This window comes from Oryctolagus cuniculus, chromosome 11 (assembly GCF_051225735.1).
Source record: "Oryctolagus cuniculus isolate XC-2025 breed Fujian yellow rabbit chromosome 11, ASM5122573v1, whole genome shotgun sequence".
In the NCBI taxonomy this organism is placed as follows: Eukaryota; Metazoa; Chordata; class Mammalia; order Lagomorpha; family Leporidae; genus Oryctolagus; species Oryctolagus cuniculus.
Window position 1 is genome coordinate 59,034,196 of NC_142877.1, and position 18,227 is coordinate 59,052,422.

At 58.4% G+C, this 18,227-nt stretch overlaps 1 protein-coding gene across 1 annotated transcript; it reads right to left on the reverse strand.

Annotated features, from left to right (window-relative positions):
* Nucleotides 1-3,374: 3,374 nt before the first annotated feature.
* ANKRD52 (ankyrin repeat domain 52) lies at nt 3,375-18,188 on the reverse strand. Its single transcript, XM_002711073.6, has 28 exons — nt 18,031-18,188; nt 17,624-17,707; nt 17,079-17,157; nt 16,836-16,906; nt 15,554-15,754; nt 14,682-14,769; nt 14,407-14,549; nt 13,908-14,120; nt 13,594-13,672; nt 13,228-13,342; nt 12,962-13,044; nt 12,743-12,860; nt 12,511-12,579; nt 12,281-12,421; nt 12,121-12,201; nt 8,312-8,423; nt 8,053-8,124; nt 7,602-7,803; nt 7,323-7,410; nt 7,126-7,243; nt 6,383-6,602; nt 6,149-6,236; nt 5,947-6,030; nt 5,700-5,845; nt 5,472-5,554; nt 5,195-5,277; nt 4,926-5,017; nt 3,375-4,515 (listed from the first exon to the last, which is right to left on the reverse strand). The coding sequence occupies exons 1-28, from the start codon at nt 18,055-18,057 to the stop codon at nt 4,265-4,267; spliced, it is 3,231 nt and encodes a 1,076-aa protein (XP_002711119.1). The 5' UTR covers nt 18,058-18,188; the 3' UTR covers nt 3,375-4,264.
* Nucleotides 18,189-18,227: the final 39 nt, after the last annotated feature.

Consider the following 18,227-nt stretch of genomic DNA (forward strand, 5'->3'; position numbering starts at 1 on the left):
GGGACTGGAAGCAGAGGACCCCCCCCTCCGGCATGGGGGTAAGACTGGCACAACAGCTACTTTAGTGCAATTGGAGAGGGTGCCCAGAGTGAGGGATGGAGATGGGAGGGAAGGCTCTCCCCAACTTCCCTGGGGGCAAACTCAGGCTTCTGGGTTCCCCAGGGAAAGGGCCAGGGGCAGATCCTATGTCACCCGCCACCATCTGCCCTCCCAAATGCAGTGACAGTGTCCCCCTCACACCTAAGTGGGCAACAGCAGCCTCGGAGTCAGTACCTTCAAGTAATTCAGAGAGCAGACCTCCCCACCCCGGCTTCCTCCCGTCTCTGCATTTGGTCGCTACTCTAGGGGTTGGGTCGGGAGGAGGGAGTCCCCACGTCAGAGCCTTTCCTCTCCACCTCCCTCTTCCCAGACCATGGGGCTTGGTCCTCAAAGATTCCTTACCTCTGCCCCTGCCCAACTTAGGGCAAGGCCAAGGAGGGCAGGAGCCACCACGATTAGAGGGGAAGGGGCTGCTTTGCTCCTGGCCCTCCTTAAAAGGTAGGGTTTCAAGCTAGGTGGGATGGGGCCGCACTGGCTGGCCCCAGGAGTAGGGTTTCCGGGCTAGGGTCTGTAAGGCTATTTTCCTTTGCGGTTGGAAGGGGAGGTGGGGATGAACACTGGGCGTAGGGAGGGGGTGAGAAGTGGCTGAGGGGAAGGAGGAAGAGGCCCCTCCGCTGGAGTCCAGTCACTGGAGCCATTAGGACGAAGAAACACTCAGTGCATAAGATACAGAGTGTGCCCACTCCAAGTCCTGCCAGCCTGGCCCCAAGCCCATCTCTCCAGGCCCCGGAGGAGGTTTGGGGATTACAGCTGTAGAACCGTTCACTCTGGCCTCGCCCACCCTACCCCCAGCCTCTTCTCCCCTTCCAGTCCAGGGAGCAGGAAGGTGCTCAGTGGGCAGTGGGCGGGTGACAGCGGTGGAAACAGTATTGAGTTTTCCTTTGGTTACATATTGAAGGCAAAGGTGAGCTGGACTTACAGTCAAGACGGACAGGGGTGAGGAAGGAAGAGGGGCATGGCTGGGGCTGGAGAGGGAGGGAGACCCCCCTCAGCCCCTCCACCCCGGGGAACACAAGTCTAGTGGGGTCGTGGGGTGGCAGTCCCTCTATCAACTCTCCCACCCCCCACAGCACCAAACAAAGGAGAAGCCCCCCCACCCCAGCTGTACCCCCCCCTCCCCGCCCTGGGCTGTACATTCAGTGGTTTTCAGCAGTCCTATGGCTCAGCGGGCCACGGGCGGGGGAGGTGGCCCATCAGTCTCAGCTGGACAGTGGCAGTGACCTGGGTCTGTTGGTCCATCCCAGGACCCACAGTTTGTGCCTTTTTGTTTTTCTGAAGGATAGAACACAACCCTAGCAAAGCCACCGCCCATGCAGAGACATCCCCCCAAAAGTCAGAAACTAAAAACTGGCTCTTTTTGTCTCGCCCTCTGATTCACACCTCTGTTTCCCTGTCTCCTATGTAGCCCTCGCTCTGTCTCCTTTGCAGGGACCTGGGGCTGCTCCCAGGCTCCTCACTCAAAACAGGCCTTTCCACAAAAGTGCTTATTCCTTGAAGCAAGTGCTTTAGAGCTGCGGGGGGAGGGGCAGAGGGAGGCTGAAGTAGGGAGAGGCTCCCTCCCCACCCTCCCCCTGCAGATTGGGGGGCATTCTGCCTGTTTTACTTCTCCACACCCATTTAAGTCAGAGATTAAAAAAAATCGTAACATTAAAATAAATATGCAGTGGCCATGAGAATGGTCAAAATGCTTCAAAAGACACTAGGGGCTGAGGAGCCCGGGGGTGGGGTGGGGTGGGATTTCCTTTGGCATATGGAGAGGAGGCCACTCGCCCCCAGGCCCCCTCACGGTCACATGACAAGGGCCCAGGGACGCCCCACAGCCTCCCCAAGCACTGCCGACAGAGTGCCAAGGAGGCGGCAGGGAGCAGAGAGCTCCCCGAAATCTCACCTAGCAAACAAGGGGGCTCCTGACAAGCACTCCGATTTTTCCTGTCATCGCCAAGCAGTGACAAAGGAGAACACGACTGACACCCGGGAGTCTTGGCCCGGAAGAGGACCCTTCTCCCACTCCCCTTCCTCCCACCCCCGCCCCCCACCTAGTTCCCAGCACCAAGATGAGAGGGGGTGGAATGGGAAGATCCGAGGAGAGAGAATTGAAGTTGGGGGACAAGCTTTGCAGAACCAGCAGGGTGGGGGTGGGGGCTGCAGCCCTTAAGAGAGGTCACATTGATTGTCGTAGAGGGGGGGACAGGGTGTGAGTGGGGGGTGGGCAAGAGGGGGCATCGCAAGGCCCTTTGGCTTTGAAAACAAAACTGAAAACTAAAAGCTGCACAATCCTTCTCACCAATAATGGTCATTTGGAAGCCTTGAAATGGTTTAGGAACGGAGGGTTGGGAAGCAAGACAGAGAGACAGGGATGAAAAGGGGCCATGAGTGAATAAGGACCCAGACAGACACCCCAGGCTTCGGCAACCAGCATGAGGTATGGTTGAGGGCGTCTGCTGGGGAGCGGGGGGAGTCCTGGGGATGCCCGTCCCGCCCCCAGCCCACCCCTGGCAAGGGTGGCAAGACATTCAGGGGACACAAGTGGAAAATGGCTAAGATCGTAAATAAAGCGAGTTGGAGTTGGGGAGGGAGGCCGCGGGGAGCCCCGCGCTGTGTAAACGAAGCCTGTCCAGTTCTCTGGGCGGGGGGTGGGTGGGGTGGGCAATACTGACAACAGCCAAACCGGGCGAAGACGCACTGTGGGCGGGGCATGACCTCGATTCAAGTTCTGGGTCTTGGTCCCTGGCTGAGGTATTGAGTGTGAGGAAGGGAACACTGGGCGACAGGAGCAGGTCCAACTGTCCAGGCGGCTTGACTAGGAGATGGATGGACAGGGCATCCGAAGGGACCAGGGCCAAATTCAATGCTACATTTAGAGAGAAAACTGCCCCCTCCTCATTCCAGCCCAGTTTGGCTTTGGGGATGCAACTTTTAGGAATCTTATCAGTGCAGCCCCGAGCTCAACCCCTTCTCTCCCAGCTGCTGGGAAGGCAGGGACCAAGCCTCAGTGTCTGTTCGCTGCTCCCCAGGTCAGTGCTGCATCCTCACCCCAGAGGAAGAGCCTGGGTCCCGAGCAGCCACGTCCCTGGTCTGCCCTGCCCCTCCCACCATCTTTGGCTTCAGATCAGGAGTGACTGGGGGCGGTGGGGACTCTCGGACATAACGGAAGGTGGAGGCAAACAGGGGGGTTGGAGGAACTATGGGATGGGGGCACAGGAGGAAGAACACAGTCCCTCCCTCCACACATGCAAACACATGCCTGAAACAGGTAGGACGTACTAGGGCTATGGTTTTGAAATGGGCAGGAAATTAATTTTGTTTCTTCCCCTAAAGGACAAAATGCTTACTTAAAAATTCATGACAAGCCTCAAAGTTCAGGGAGAGGAGAGCCAGGGAGGGGAGGGCCACAGGCTCTGCTCTCCCAAAAGAAAAAGAAAGAAGCAAGGTTAAAGTGCGTGGTTAGGGGGCCAGGCCAGGAATGGGAGGGGGCGGGGCAGGCTGTGGGGGCAGAACCAGCCCTTGATTTGCATATGAGGAGCCGGGGGAAGAGTGCAGGATTTGGGGCCCAGGTACAGTAGTCGCTGCTTCAAGTGTTTTGCATTTGAACTTTAGGGGCGATAGGTACAGAAGTGGGGGAAAAGCTCCAGGCCCCAGTGCTAAATACCCTCCCCCCTCATTCTCTAGCTGCCCCTGAAGGGGGAGGGGGCGCCCCCAGAGTGCTCACACAGTACCAGAAATTAAGGCTTCTCACTGCTGCGGGGATGGAGGGGCCAGCCAAGCAGGGAGGCAGTGATGGGAATGGAAGAGGAGGGGGGATCTGCCTGGCAGTAAGGGCAGGGCAAGGGGGTGCAGAGGGGGAGAGTCCAAGGGAAGAGGGGGAGCAGCTGGCAGCAGAAAGAGGGAGCTGAGATGGAGTCAAAGAGAGGGGAAGCCAGGCATTCAGCAATCATTTTGGGACACTTGGCAGAGGGGTGGCCTGGGGTGCTCCCTGTCAGCCCCAGACCCCTGCCAGGCCAGTGGTGCGGCAAAGGGGTGAGCAGCTGCTCCCCAGTGCTTCATGTTCCCCTCCGCCCCCCAACCCAGTCGTGTTCTCCTTTAAAGTGCCCTAAATGTTTAGACTTTTTCTAAATAAATAGAATAAGATATCAAGCCACCGGCAGGGAGAGGGATTCTGGAGGGGCTACTCAGAGTAGCAGCCATCTAGCCCGATGGCACCGTGCCGCTCCTGGCTGTAGGGGCACGAGGCCCCGTGGGGCAGGGCGCCGCAGCCACCCACCGTCTTGGCGGCTGCGATGCCGCAGTTCTTGAGCAGGCTGAAGCTGAAAGGACTGACGGCGTCCTTGGGCGGGAAAGGCTTCATGGTGGAAAGGATCAAGGCCAGGCAGTCTGCCACGTCTTTGTTAGGGGCACAGGCCAGGGCCGGGGTGTGACCTGCGGGGCCAAGTGCGGGGAGCTGAGGCACAGTCCTGGATCCTTGGGTCCCCAGCCTCTGGGAGGGCAACCGAAGCGGGTAAGCACCCAGGTGGTCAGAATTCAAGGGCAACCAGGGCCCCAGGAGGCTGACAGGGAGATTCCCAAAGTGTAGGGTCCAGGCTGGAGCCAGGCCGGGGGGATGGGACATGGAAGCCTGGATGTGTGTGTGAGTGAAGAGGGGGTCCTCCCGACCCTGCTGGCTCCATCACATTCCCCTCTGACTCCACAGTACTGGTAGTGGTGGGTCCCTGCTCTCAAGACTTCCCTTGGGAAGAAAATCTTATTTGCAGCAAGATTAAGAAGTCACCTCCTGGAAGATGGCCCCTGGCCCCAAGCCCACGAGAGGTGAGGACTCCAGATCCCCCTACCTTCTTCATCCACAGCCAGCACTGTGGCCCCACGGCTCAGCAGGGCCTGCACCACGGAAGCTAGACCGTTCCGGGCAGCAATGTGGAGTGGCCTTGGAAGAAAGGAAGGAGCGCGAAATCAGCAGGAGGCCAGGCTGCCCTCCCACCCCAGCCAGGGTGGCAAGGGCTCTGGACAAATGCTGCGAGCTCCAGAGCCCCTGGAGCGGGGGCTGCTCCTTCTTCACCCACCTGCCTCCCCCAGCCAGGAGCCCCCTTCCCCAGGCACTCACATCTGCAGTGCACTGTTAGTAGCATTGATAAGGCCAAGGTCTTGGGTCTCTGCCAGGATCATGAGGGCACATTTCTCATGGCCCTGAGGGAGAGGACAGAGAGTGGGCACTTGTGAAGTGGAAGCATGACGGGCGGACAGTGGGCTGTCCCACCAGTCAGATGGGCTGGAGAAGTGTAACTTCTGTCCCAATCTGCTCTGCATCAAGCCCTTCCCCATTCTGTTGAGGTCTGCCCGTGACACAGCCCACACCCCAGCCCCCCGACTCCAGGCAGTACCTTGCTACAAGCCAAGTGGAGGGCAGTGTTCTTATTCTCATCCAGCACAGTGAGGTCTGCCTTCCCTCGATACAGCAGAAATTCTGTAAGAGAAATGCGACCGTGGGAGTGACACCTCCTTCCAGGGCAGCAGCCATCCTGCCTCTCCACCCACCCCGGCTGCGTCCTGACCCCAACCCCAGTCCACACGCCGGGGGCGCTCCTCCCTTCCATGTGGCCCCTACCCACCCACGGCAGCAGTCTGCCCATTCTCCGCCGCCGTCATGAGTGCAGTGCGGCCACTGTGGTCCGTGGCGTTCACCTCGGCTTGATGCTGCAGCAGCATCCGGAGCCCAGAGACATTGTCTGCGAAGGCAGCGGCGTGAAGGGGGGTCCTGTGGGTGGGCAGGGCAGAGTGAAGAGGGGCATGCCCTTGTGCCTGAGCAAACAGGAACCCCAGGTGCCCGGGCTCCTCCGCGAACCGTCCCTCACTCACCGTCCTTTGGCATCTCGGCTGTTCACAATCTTGGCACCCAGAGCTCCCAGCAGCATCTCTGTGGTGCTGTCCTGGTTATTAATTCTAGGGAAGAGGGAGCAGGGGTCACCAGGAAGGCAAGGGAAGTGGCCTTCCTATGCTGACGCAGGTCACAGCCCCCGCGCCCCCGGAGGCGGGGAGCCCACAGTGCACAGGGACTTACACTGCACAGTGCAAAGGAGTGAAGGGGTTTCCTTCCAGGTACGAAAATGGGCTGTGTTCAAGTAACAACTCCAGACAATCTTCATGTCCTGGGGACGAGGACGAAAGGGTGACAACAGAGAAAAGGCAGGGGCGCTCCACTCCACTTCCAGGCCCGCTTCAGCGCAGGCTCCCCACAGCCCACCCTCTCTACATCGCACACACATTCTGAGCCTACCGGAGGCCCAGGCCATACCAGTGTAGGAGGCCCAGTGCATGGGCGAGTATCCGCTGTAATCCACCCCAGCATCCAGGGGGTCTGTGGACAGGGCAGCCTGCAGTAGTGTCCGCAGGACTGCTGTGTGGCCACAGGCTGAGGCCAGGTGAATGGGCGTGCGGCCCTTAAAGTCTCGGCAGAGCACAAACGCATCGTGGTCCAGCAGGGCAGCCAGGCAGTCCTCACAGCCAGTCACTGCCTGTGGGGGGACACAGGGGCGAGAGTCGGGGTGAGGAGCCCTTCCCTTTCTGCCGGCCAGGAGCAGGAACCACCTCCAGGGCTCCAATCCCTGATGCACAACAGGCAGCCCAGGTGTTAGGCACCAGCATCTCCTTCCCTGTGTCTCTGTGTCAACAGCCATCAGGATGGCCAGAGTCCACCCCGCAGCTCTGGAGTGAGACACTGAATGCAGAGCCAAGAAAGGACCGAGGGGGTGGGAATCTTGGGGGAGGAGGAGGCAGCTCTGGGACAGTGGTCGTGAGAAGGACCTGGGTGATGGCCGCACTGTCTGAGGGCACAGTAGTCTGAGTGGTGGGCCTGTGCTCATGTGTGATTACAAAGCAGGGCAGTCAGCTGGGGACGGTGGCCACTCATCCTGCAGCAGGCACACCCTTGTGTGAAAGCCTGGCCCGCCTCCTACACAGTCCGATGCCCTGCTGCTGGGGGGCGCTGTGCTGCCACATCGAGGCCTGCCTGTGAGCAACCCGCCCAGGAGCTCTCACCCCACGGTGGAGGGCAGTGCGGCCCCGGAGGTCAGCAGCATCGGCTGTGGATCCTTTCTCTAGCAGCAGATGTACACAGTCCACGTGGCCATTCATGATGGCCAGCATCAGTGGGGTTCTACAGAGGGGGGCAGGAGAAAGGGTGAGGGTCCAGCACGGGTGGGAACACCTGCATCCCACCCCCCGCCCACACTCACTGTCCATAGGCATCCATGACATCAGTGATGTCAGCTCGCTCCCCACTGTCAATCAGCAAGTGCAGGGAGTCAGTGTGGCCAGAGGCAGCTAGAGACAAAAGGGAGCTTGCATCAGGGCAGGGTCAGCTCGAGCCTCAAGGCTGCAAGGGTCAAGGTTACGGGAAGACCTGGGGCAGCGAGACACTCTGGAGACAGGAAGCTATGAATCAGGACACATGGTTACATCCGCCCTGCCCCAGCCCTCTCCCAGGCCTAACTGTTCAGGAAGCGGGCACTAACCAGCAGCGTGCAGGGGCGTCCACTTGCGCTTACGCTCCTTGATGAGGGCGGAGGCACCGTGGGCCGTGAGTACCTCCACACACTCAGTAGAGCCTCGCTCAGTGGCCAGGAAGAGCGCGGTCCGGCCTTTGTGGTCCCTTACATCCAGGTTCACCAGCGTCTCCGCCAGCGTCTTCAGGGCTTCACAGTGACCGTTATAGGCCTAGAGGTGTGCAGGCAACCAACAGATGCAGCTCGAGACACACACCTGGCCCTACTGTGCCTTGGGAGCCCATGGAGACACTCTAGGCATTAGTCCTCCACAGCTCCCCAGGCCCCTCGGGCTTCTCCCCCTGCATTGTGCCCTTCCCCACAAGAAGGCAGACGCAAGGATCAGGTGATTGGGTCACCCTTACGCGAGCCTGAGAGCAGGTGGGGCAGGGACGGCAAGAAGAAAAGACTGGGGACTCACAGCTAAGTGCAAAGGGCTGACTGGAATGGTGCTCTCCACATCCTCCAGGCAGTTAAAGGACATTTCTAAGAGCTGCAATGGACAGGAAAACAGGCGCTGAGGTTCGGCAGCTCCTAAGGTATCAGTCCCCTGCCGCCCCACTGACAGTCATCTCTAAGCTCCTGGTTCCACGGAGCACACTTGATACAACCACCCCTTGGTTTCAGAATCCACAAACCCAGAGGTAGACCATGCACCTTGGCCTGGCCTCGGCACATACCAGTTCGAGGTTCTGTCTGTTGCCGTAGGCGGCTGCATAGTGCACAGCTGTGTAGCCCTGCCTGTCCCGCAGGGAGGGGTCTGCACCATTATCCAGTAAGAATTCCAGACAGCTGTGGAGCCGGGGGTAGGCTGTGAGGCACAACTCTGAGAGGGGCAAGAGGGCCCCTCCAGGCCCACCAGCCACCACCTATCCTCGGCTCCAAATCCTGCTTACCCCCAGCCCGGATCCTGACCCGCCACTCCTCAAGGGCTGCCCTAGAGCACTCTGGCTTCAGCACCTCCTTCAGCCTTTGAGTGCTCGTCTAGAAAAGCCAGCGCACGGGCTTCAGTCTGCACCCTCCACCCTCGACCCGACCTGGCGGCTACCGCCCAGAATGCAGCCTCACCCCAGCCCCTCTGAAGCAGCTCTACTCAGCTTTCTGTTACCAGTGGTCGTAACCATGGTACCCCAGAAGCACAGAGTGCTCCCCTATCTGCTGCTTCACTTCCTAGGGTTAGGCCAGGCTGAAGCAAGGAGCTGGGAACCCAATCTGGGTCTCCCACGTGGGTGGCAGGGACCCAAGTGCTCGGAGCCACATTGCTTCCTCCCAGGATATGTAATGACAGGAATCGAAGCCACAGCTGCAAAGCAAACGCAAGCACTGGGATATGGGCACCTTAATCGCTAGGCCAAATACCTGCCCCCTGCTCATTTCAAACCCAGTCCCAGCTCCTCTCCTCTGTCTACCCCAGCCTTCCCAGCTAGGCGCCTCTCCCCTTCTCATACCCTAGCAGGAGCTGTGACAGTAACAGTCAAGTGTTTAGCACTCATGATGCGTCCAGACTATTCTAAGCACTTCATGTGTGTTAAAAATAATGTAATCCTCATACTGATCTTACCTTGACCATGGTTGAGGAAATCGAGGCACAGAGAGACTAAGTAATGTGCCAAAGCTCACACAGCTGAGCCGCTCGAATTTGATTACACTTTTTTTTTTTTTTTTTTTTTTAGAGATTTTTATGGGGTTGGCACTGTGGCAAAGCGGGTAGAGCTGCTGCCTATGGCACCAGCATCCCACATGGATGCAGGTTCAAATTCAGGCTACTCAATTTCCAATGCAGCTCCCTGCTAGTGGCTTGGGAAGGCAGCAGAAGATGGGTCAAGTGCTTGGAGCCCTGCCACCCATGTTGGGGACCCAGAGGAAGCTCCTGGCTCCTGATCAGTCCAGCTCTGGCAGTTGCAGCCATCTGGGGAGTGAACCAGTAGATGGAAGACCTCTCTCTCTCTCTCTCTCTGTCTCTCCTTCTCTCTCTGTAAGCCTGCCCTTCAAATGAATAAATTTTTTTTTTTTTTTTTAATTTTACTTACAGAGAGAAAGAGATCTTCCACCCACTGTTTCATTCCATAGATGGCTGCAACAGCCAAAGTAGGTCAGGCTGAAGCCAGAAGCTTCTTCTGGGTTTCTCAAGTAAGTGGCAGGGACCCAAACACTTGGGCATTTCTCACTGCTTTTCCCAGGCCATCAGCAGGGAGCTGGATTGGAAATGGAGCAGCTGCAAGTTAAACTAGTGTGCATATGGGAAACTGGCATTACAGGCAACAGCTGTAACTATGCCACAAAACTGGCACCAATTATTAGCTTTTTTTTTTTTTTTTTTTTGGACAGGCAGAGTGGACAGTGAGAGAGAGAGACAGAGAGAAAGGTCTTCCTTTTGCTGTTGGTTCACCCTCCAATGGCTGCCATGGCTGGCACGCTGCGACCGGCGCACCGCACTGATCCAAAGGCAGAAGCCAGGTGCTTCTCCTGGTCTCCCATGGGGTGTAGGGCCCAAGCACTTGGGCCATCCTCCACTGCACTCCCGGGCCACAGCAGAGGGCTGGCCTGGAAGAGGGGCAGCCAGGACAGAATCCGGCGCACCGACTGGGACTAGAACCCGGTGTGCCGGCGCCGCTAGGTGGAGGATTAGCCTATTGAGCCGCAGCGCCAGCCGCCAATTATTAGCTTTTTAAAAAAATAAACTTGAGGGCCCGCGCCGTGGCTCAATAGGCTAATCCTCCACCTTGCGGCGCCGGCACACCGGGTTCTAGTCCCGGTCGGGGCGCCGGATTCTGTCCTGGTTGCCCCTCTTCCAGGCCAGCTCTCTGCTATGGCCAGGGAGTGCAGTGGAGGATGGCCCAGGTGCTTGGGCCCTGCACCCCATGGGAGACCAGGAAAAGCACCTGGATCCTGGCTCCTGCCATCGGATCAGCGCGGTGCGCCGGCTGCAGTGGCAGCCATTGGAGGGTGAACCAACGGCAAAGGAAGACCTTTCTCTCTCTGTCTCTCTCTCTCACTGTCCACTCTGCCTGTCAAAAAAAAAAAAAAAAAAAAAAAAACACTTGAGGGGCTGGCGCTGTGGCGTAGCGGGTTAACGCCCTGGCATGAAGTGCTGGCATCCCATATGGATGCCGGTTCTAGTCCCAGCTGCTCCTCTTCCAATCCAGCTCTCTGCTATGGCCTGGGAAAGCAGTAGAAGATGGCCCAAGTCCTTGGGCCCCTGCACCTACATGGGAGACCTGGAAGAAGCTCCTGGCTCCTGATCAGCTCAGCTCCAGCCATTGCAGCCAATTGGGGAATGAACCAATGGATGGAAGACCGCTGTCTCTCTGCCTCTCTTCTCTCTGTGTAACTCTGACTTGCGAATAAATAAATAAATAAATCTTTAAAAAAATAAATTAAAAAATTAAAAACTTGAGGCTGGTGCTATGGCATAGCAGGTTAAGCAAATGCTTATGGCACCAGCATCCCCCATGGGCACCAGTTGGAGTCCCAGTTGCTCCACTTCCCATCCAGCTCCCTGCCATGGCCTGGGAAAGCAGTAGAAGATGGCCCAAGTCCTTGGGCGCCTGCACCCACGTGGGAGACTGGGAAGAAGCTCCTGGCTTCTGGTTTCAGATTGGCCCAGCTCTGGCTGTTGTGGCCATTTGAGTGAACCAGCGGATGGAAGATCACTCTCTTTGTCTCTCCCTCTTTCTGTCTGTAACTCTGCCTCTCAAATAAATAAATAAATCTTTAAAAAATAAACTTTTTATTTGGAACAGGCTTAGAGTTACCAAAAAACAGTGAAGATAGAAGAGAGATGGGGCTGGTGTTGTGGTGCTCTGCACCAAGTTGCTGCCTACAATGCCGGCATCCCACATCTAAGCACCAGTTCAAGTTCAGCTGTTCTGCTTCTAATCCAGCTCCCTGCTCAAGTGCCTGGAAAAGCAGCAGAAGATGGCTCAAGTGCTTGGGCCCCTGCACCCACGTGAGATCTGGATGGTGCTCCAGCCCCTGGCTCTCAGCCTGGACCAGCCCTGCTGCTGTGGCCATGTGGGGAGTGAGCCAGAGGATGGAAGAGCTCTCACTCGGTCTCTCCTTCTGTCACTCTGCTTTTTAAATAAATAAATAAATCTTAAAAAAAAAATCCACAATCGTTTCCCCTCTTACAGACATCTTCTATCTGTGAGTGGCTCTTTTTGTTACCTTTCCCAGTAGATTGGGTTTTTTAAGGGCAGACATTTGGGGTAATTCATTGTTTACCCTCAGCGCCCAGCGTGGTACTAGAAGCCTAGGAAAGCAATATTCAACGACTGCTTGTGACATGGACAATGAGCTGTGTCCTGAGCTTTTCTGATCTGCTCAGCAAGACCTCCCACTCCTTGAAGGGTGGACGATGCCTTGCGCTTCTGGCTTTCCTCAGCCCGGGCTAATCCTGGCCATGCCGGCAGCGGCAAGTGTGGGAGAGAAGGCTGGGGCAGGCCACGCCGCGGGGAAAACGCGCCCCGGGCTCCTCTCTGCTACTCACAAGAAGGCCTCCTTCCTGCGGGACTCCTTCAGTGGCTCGTCCTCCTCAGCGTCGTGGCTGGAAGCTGTGTGGGCTTCCGCTCTGGGCAAGAGGGCATGAGCAAGTCAGGGCAGGGCGCGGGGTGGGGAGTGGGCTGAGGAGGACCCGGGGGGAGCCTTACCTCCTATAGGTGTCGGAGGCGGCAGCATAGTGGAGCGGGGAGCAGCCTTTACAGTCAGCCTCGTTGACGCCGGCCCCGGCCGTCACCAGCGTCACTGCGCACTGGTAGCTGCCGTTGGCGGCTGCATAGTGCAGTGGGGTCCTGGGGGAAGGGCAGGAGGATGGGTGCAAGAATCAGAAGCCGCTCTGACCGCTCGCTACCACTAGCCTCCCTCCTGCCTGGTAGCCTACCTTCCAAACTTATCTCTCCTCCTCAAGTCAGCTCCACTGCTCAACAGCAAATTAAGACATTCAACATTCCTAAAAGCAAGATGAGGGTAAGGGTCCCGAGGAGAGGCCACAGCCCAGGAAGGGTTAAGGCAGGGTGCGACTGGACTGCCTCTTCTGCTCCCACGGAGGGAGGGGAACAGACCCTCGCCCAGAGCCCCCTCTCAGAGCCTGGGAGACGGGAAGGAGAACGCACCCTCCAGAAGCAGCAGCATGAAGACAGGTACGGCCAAGGTTGTCAGGTGTGTTGATGTCAAACCCAGCCGAGAGCACGTGCTCGTTGCTGAGTGAAGATACAATGCTGTACAGCTGACCTGGAGGGCGGGCACCCACTGTCACATCTGAGGGCACCGAGCTGAGGGAGAGGCCCCTGCTCTGTGTACACCTGCCCAGCCCCCAGCCAATCGGCACATACCTGAGGAAAGAAGCTTGCGGCAACAGTCAGAGAACCCAAAGAGGACAGCTAAGTGCAGGGGGAACATGTCATGGATGCCGCGCCTGGGAGAGGTGGAGGGACTCGGTCAGCACTTTCTGTACGCCACCCCTCCTCCACCCCCACGCGCCACTGCCCCAGGCAGGGTAAGGACGCCCTCCATGCCTCCCTTGGGCAAGCGTGTTTGAGGTGGGTGGTATGTACAGATGCACAGCAGCCCAGAGACGGGGCCAGGGGCCGGGACGCACCGGGCGGTATCCGCGCCATTGGTCATGAGGGTGCTGATGAGCAGCTCGTGTCCGTAGCGAGCAGCCACGTGCAGGGGCGTGTTCCCAAACTTGTCGGCACAATCAATCTCGCTGCCTGAGAGGGGGAGGCACACACAGAAGCCCCGGCAGAGCTCAGGCTCGGGCCACTCCCGCGAGCAGTTCCCTCCTAGGAACTGATCTGGCTAAGCCTTCAGCGTGTGAGCCATAGGGGGCCAGGCAGGGGCGGGGCAGGGCCGTTCTCCAGGTGCCTGTCTCCCCAGGTGCCTGTCTCCGAAGACAGGCAGGGCTTTCTAGGGCTGAATTCCTTGGGGGAGGAGATGAGAGCACAGTCTCCCAGGCCCATACCATTCTGGATGAGGATCTGGGAGCGCGTGAAGCGGCCATGGATTGCAGCCATGTGCAGAGGACTCTTCCCTTCTTTGCTCTGTGGAAACAGCGGGGTTTGTCTTTTTTTTTTTTTTCTTTTTTTTTTTTGTAGTGCAAAGCACAAAGAATGTTTCAAAGGACACATCTCTGAGGATGGAGGGGTTCTATGGACATCTCAGCCCATGCTTTGCTGAGCACCCCCGGAGGCGAGGGACAATTCCCCAGGAGAGCTATCCAGACATGGCCAGGATCCCCAGAGCCAGGTTCCTCTCCCAACCAGTCCCTGCGGGCACCTGGTAGTTGACATCAGCCCCATTATTGACCAGCAGCTCCAAACAAAGTGCTCCATTGGTGGAGACGGCAGCCACGTGCAGCGGCGTGAAGCCCTTGTCATTCGGCTGGTTGACATTGGCGCCTGCATTCACCAGCTCAATGGCCACAGCATCCTGGCCCAGGTAGCAGGCGATGTGCAAAGCTGTGTTTCCAAAAGCGTTGGGCTCATCGATCTGGATTTCCAGGAGTGAGGGGAAGGGAAGCAATGGTTTAAACAAAGTGGAAACCAGCACATAAAGCCTACAGAATCCCAGGAATCCAACAACTGCCCCAGACCCCCCAAGTTTCTGACCCAAGGGATGGAGGGTGCTGTTATTCGGGGCAAGCGGCATTCAGACCCTCACTATCTCCTCCCAGAACCATACCCATAAAACCAGCACCTTCCTAGTCCCTTCAGAAACTACCAGGTCCAGCTCCCTGCCCATAGCCCCCAGCCCACGCCGGGCTCAGAGCCCTGACCTCAGCCCCCATCCGGAGCAGGTACTTCACCACTTCGACCTGGCCACTGGCAGCGGCCGTGTGGAGCAGCCCGTAGCCCTTGCGGTCCTTACAGCCCAGGTCTGCTCCCCGCGCCACCAGCAGTTTCAGGACCTCCAAATGCCCTGGGAAAAGAGCACTCTCAGGGAGGTGGAGGGTGAACTCCGGAGGCCCTGAGCTCCGCAGTCTGCAACCTTATATTCCCGCCCTGGGAGCCTCCAGCGGCAAATTCCGGGTCCTCCTGCCTGTGCACTCACCTAGAAAAGCGGCCCAGTGCAGGGGCTGCCGTTCCTTTTTGTCACAGACGTTCAGGCTGGCTCCCTTGTTGAGGAGCAGGTTCACCGTCTGTATCAGGACATAGACAACCCGTTCAGAGCCCAGTTGATGCCTACCAAAGGGCACAGGCCTCATCTCCTGAGGTCTCTGTTCCCGAGCACAACAACCTGGAGTTCTACAGGGACAGCAGGGGCAGGCACTGAGGAGATCCCTAGTAGATGCAGAAGTTGTAGGGACATGCCCACAAGTGGCTTAGGGTGATCTGCTGGCTCTGAAACTCCTAGGGAGTCTTTACTTTTATTTACTTATTTATTTAAGACAGAAAGAGGGAGAGTGCGCACATCCACTGGTTCACTCCCTAAAGCCCACGACAGCCGAAGCCAGGAGCCAGGAACTCAACGCAGATCTCCCATGTGTGTGGCAGGAACCCTGTTACTTGAGCCATCACTTCTGCCTGCCAAGATGCACATTAGCAGGAAGCTGGAGTCAGGAGGTGAGTATCAAACCCAGGCACTTGGGATACTGGATGTGGGTGCCTTACTCAGCTTCTTTACCACTAGGCCAAATGCCTGTGCCTCTCACCAGTCATTGAAAACGCATGACCAACAAATGGGGACTCTCTCTTCAGAAAAAGGTGTGTGTACCAACATTTTCCACGTGACTTCAGAGGGTTTACCAACCTCCTGAAGTCCAAGTCAAGCTCCCTAATCTGACTTTCATCCTGTACGGGAGCCCAGGTCCTTACAGAACATCTATCTGTGCTGCTGCTTCCCCAGCCCCAGTGGCCCAGAAGCAGGGCCAGGTGAGCACGCAGGGCAGGCACTGGGCTGGCCTAGCCTGCAGCACTCCTCACCTCAAGATGTCCACTATGCACTGCATGGTGCAGCGCACTGCGCCCACTCCTGTCAGCCACGTTGAGGCTGCTCAACAAGGGTGCCAGAGCCTCGGCACACTTGGTGGCCCGGTTGGCGGCAGCCACATGCAGTGGTGTCTGCCACAGCTTGTCTCGGGCGTTCACATCTGCTGAATGTGCCAGCAGCAGCCCCAGCACCTTCTGTGGAGGGACAGAGGACAAGGAAGAAGATAGAGGGGCATCAGGAGGATAAAACAAGAGGGAGTGGAAGGAGGAAACGGGTCAGCAGGGCACATGTGGCCCCACCCCCACTAGCAGTCCACGCTCACTTTCCAGGACACCTACTTCCAACCTGCTGGACCTTCCGAGAGCTCCAGTTCTTCCTCACCTTGCTCCCCCTTCCCCAAGCCACACGCACCACTCCCTGAACCACATCCTGGAAATCTTCACTTACATAGGAGGGGGCTTCCACAAGCTCACAGAAAACGTGCGTTATGAAAAAACGACGCCTGGATTTTAAAACGTTCTGCCTCAGAATCAGCTGCTTCTTTTAGCTATCCCATGAACTTTTGGAAGCGCCGCCTTCCGCCCACTCCCAAGCAAAAACACACAGGAAGGGCTGCACATCCCAAACCCCACCGCTCCTAGGAAAAATAAACGCTCCTGCTACAGAAATGAATACCTCCTTAGCCCTTCCACAGACACCAAAGGCGTTTGTTTCCCTTACCTCAGAGAGCAAACATACCCTGGGTCCTCTCCATAACCTAAGCTAAGCGCAGACGCCCCTCCTAACCACCCACCTCACTCCCACTGCTGTCTCAGCCCCTCCCCCTGGCGGCCGACGGGGGAAGTGATGGGCCAATCAAGGAGGGAGGTCTCCTTTTCCCTTCTTTCAGGGTTGCTGGGAACAAGGTACAGGACCCAACAGAGAGGGTTATGCTTGGCCCCTGAGCTGTCAACTTCCATGCTGACTGAGGAGCTGGGATGCAGCGCACCACTGCCCCTGTCCCCCATGACAAGCAGAGAAACCTCCATGCCCAGAGGGGGCTCAGACTCAAGGTGGCCCCCCAGGGAAGGATGAGTCACTCAGGCCTGGCAGCGGGCCCCCACAGTCTGCCAGCCCAGTGTTAGGCTCTCTCTGATGCAACACCAGAGCCCCTTACCAGCCAGTACCAGGGGCAGGAGAGAGGAGCCAAGGGCTGCTTTCCTCCTGACCTGGAGGAGGGCAGGGGACAGAGGCGCCTCCACCCTCACCTCTAGCCTTATCACCTCGACCCCGTACCTCGTTTCGGGAGGCAGCAGCACGATGAAGAGGGGTCAGCCACAGTGTATCCTTAGCATTGACGTTAGCACCTGTAGGGATGTAATTTCCTGTTTTGATGGGAGGTGGAGAGGGGGTAGGGAGGCGATGGGAAGGGGGCCTGGATCCAAGCACTAGAGATCAATGCTGCTTGCATATGAAACAGGAGGCTCCTCCCCTCGGCTCCCCTCCTAGGTGCCACGCCTTCCAGCTCCCCACTTTCACCTGACATCAGTAGCAACTGGAGGATGGGGACATCGCCTACGTAGGCAGCAGCATGCAGTGGGGTTCGCCTCTCTTGGTCCTGGCAAGAGAGAAAAGAGGAGCAGCTGTAGGGAGGAGGGGGGGCTATCCAGGACCCCAGCCCAAGCCTCAGAGCCCCAGGCTCTTCCCCACAATCTCCTCCCATAGGTTCTGCAGCGTCCTAAATGCCCGTAAGGAGAGTCAAAGGCAAGAGCACCTAGGGAGGGTGGAGTCAGGGCCGAGGGGCCCGAGAAGCGGCCATCTCCTTCTTCCAGGAGGGGTAGGGGCTCTGCAGACCCCACCGCTTCAGAAGAGAACACCCTTTCTGGGCATCCCCGGCCCCACGGGGCTGTGCTCCAAGCCTGACTTGCTCTCCATGCCCAAACGCAGAGCAGGTTCCCATCCCAGGGTGGAAATAGCTGCGGCCTCATCTAAGCAGAGACGCGGAACCGCCCCGCTGATGGGGAGGGGTCCGGAACACCGGAGCCCGGATTCTGGGCTCGCCATCCTCCCTGCTCCCAACTCACCAGCACATTGATGTTCTCCTTCTGCGAGAGGAGGGAACGCACTTCCTCCACATCTCGGCTAAAGATGGCCTGGACCAGGGGCGGCTGCAGAGAGAGCTGGCATTCAGGGAGCGGGCCGGAGCCGGAGCGGAACCAAGCGGGTAGGCGAGCACCCAGCGTTGAGGGGGGCCGTCGCCGGAGGGGCTCCGCTCCGGGGGGTCCTGGCTGCAGCGGGCTCCTGCGGTGCCTCCGCTGGTCCCCAGGCCCCCAAGGGCACCCGCTCGGTTGAGGGGAGCGCGGCGTGGGGCGGGGCGGGAGCCGCGGGAGCCCCGGGCTCGGGCCCAGCCTAGGCCGCACATCCCCGGGCTCGCGTGGCGGCGGCGCCGGGCTCTGGAAGGAGGGAGTGGAGGAAAGGAAGAAGGGCTGACCTGGTCCGTGATGCTGAGGATCCCCATGGCCCGGCCCGGGCTCCGTCCGCATCGAGCTCCCGGCGGCGGCGGCGGCGGCTCCACCGGGGACACGGGGCGGCCCAGGCGGCGGCTGCGGCGGCGGCTGCGGGGAGAGCGCAGCCCCGCCTACCGGGGGGCGGGCGAGCGGGAGCCCGCAGCGCTCCCTGGCGGCGGTC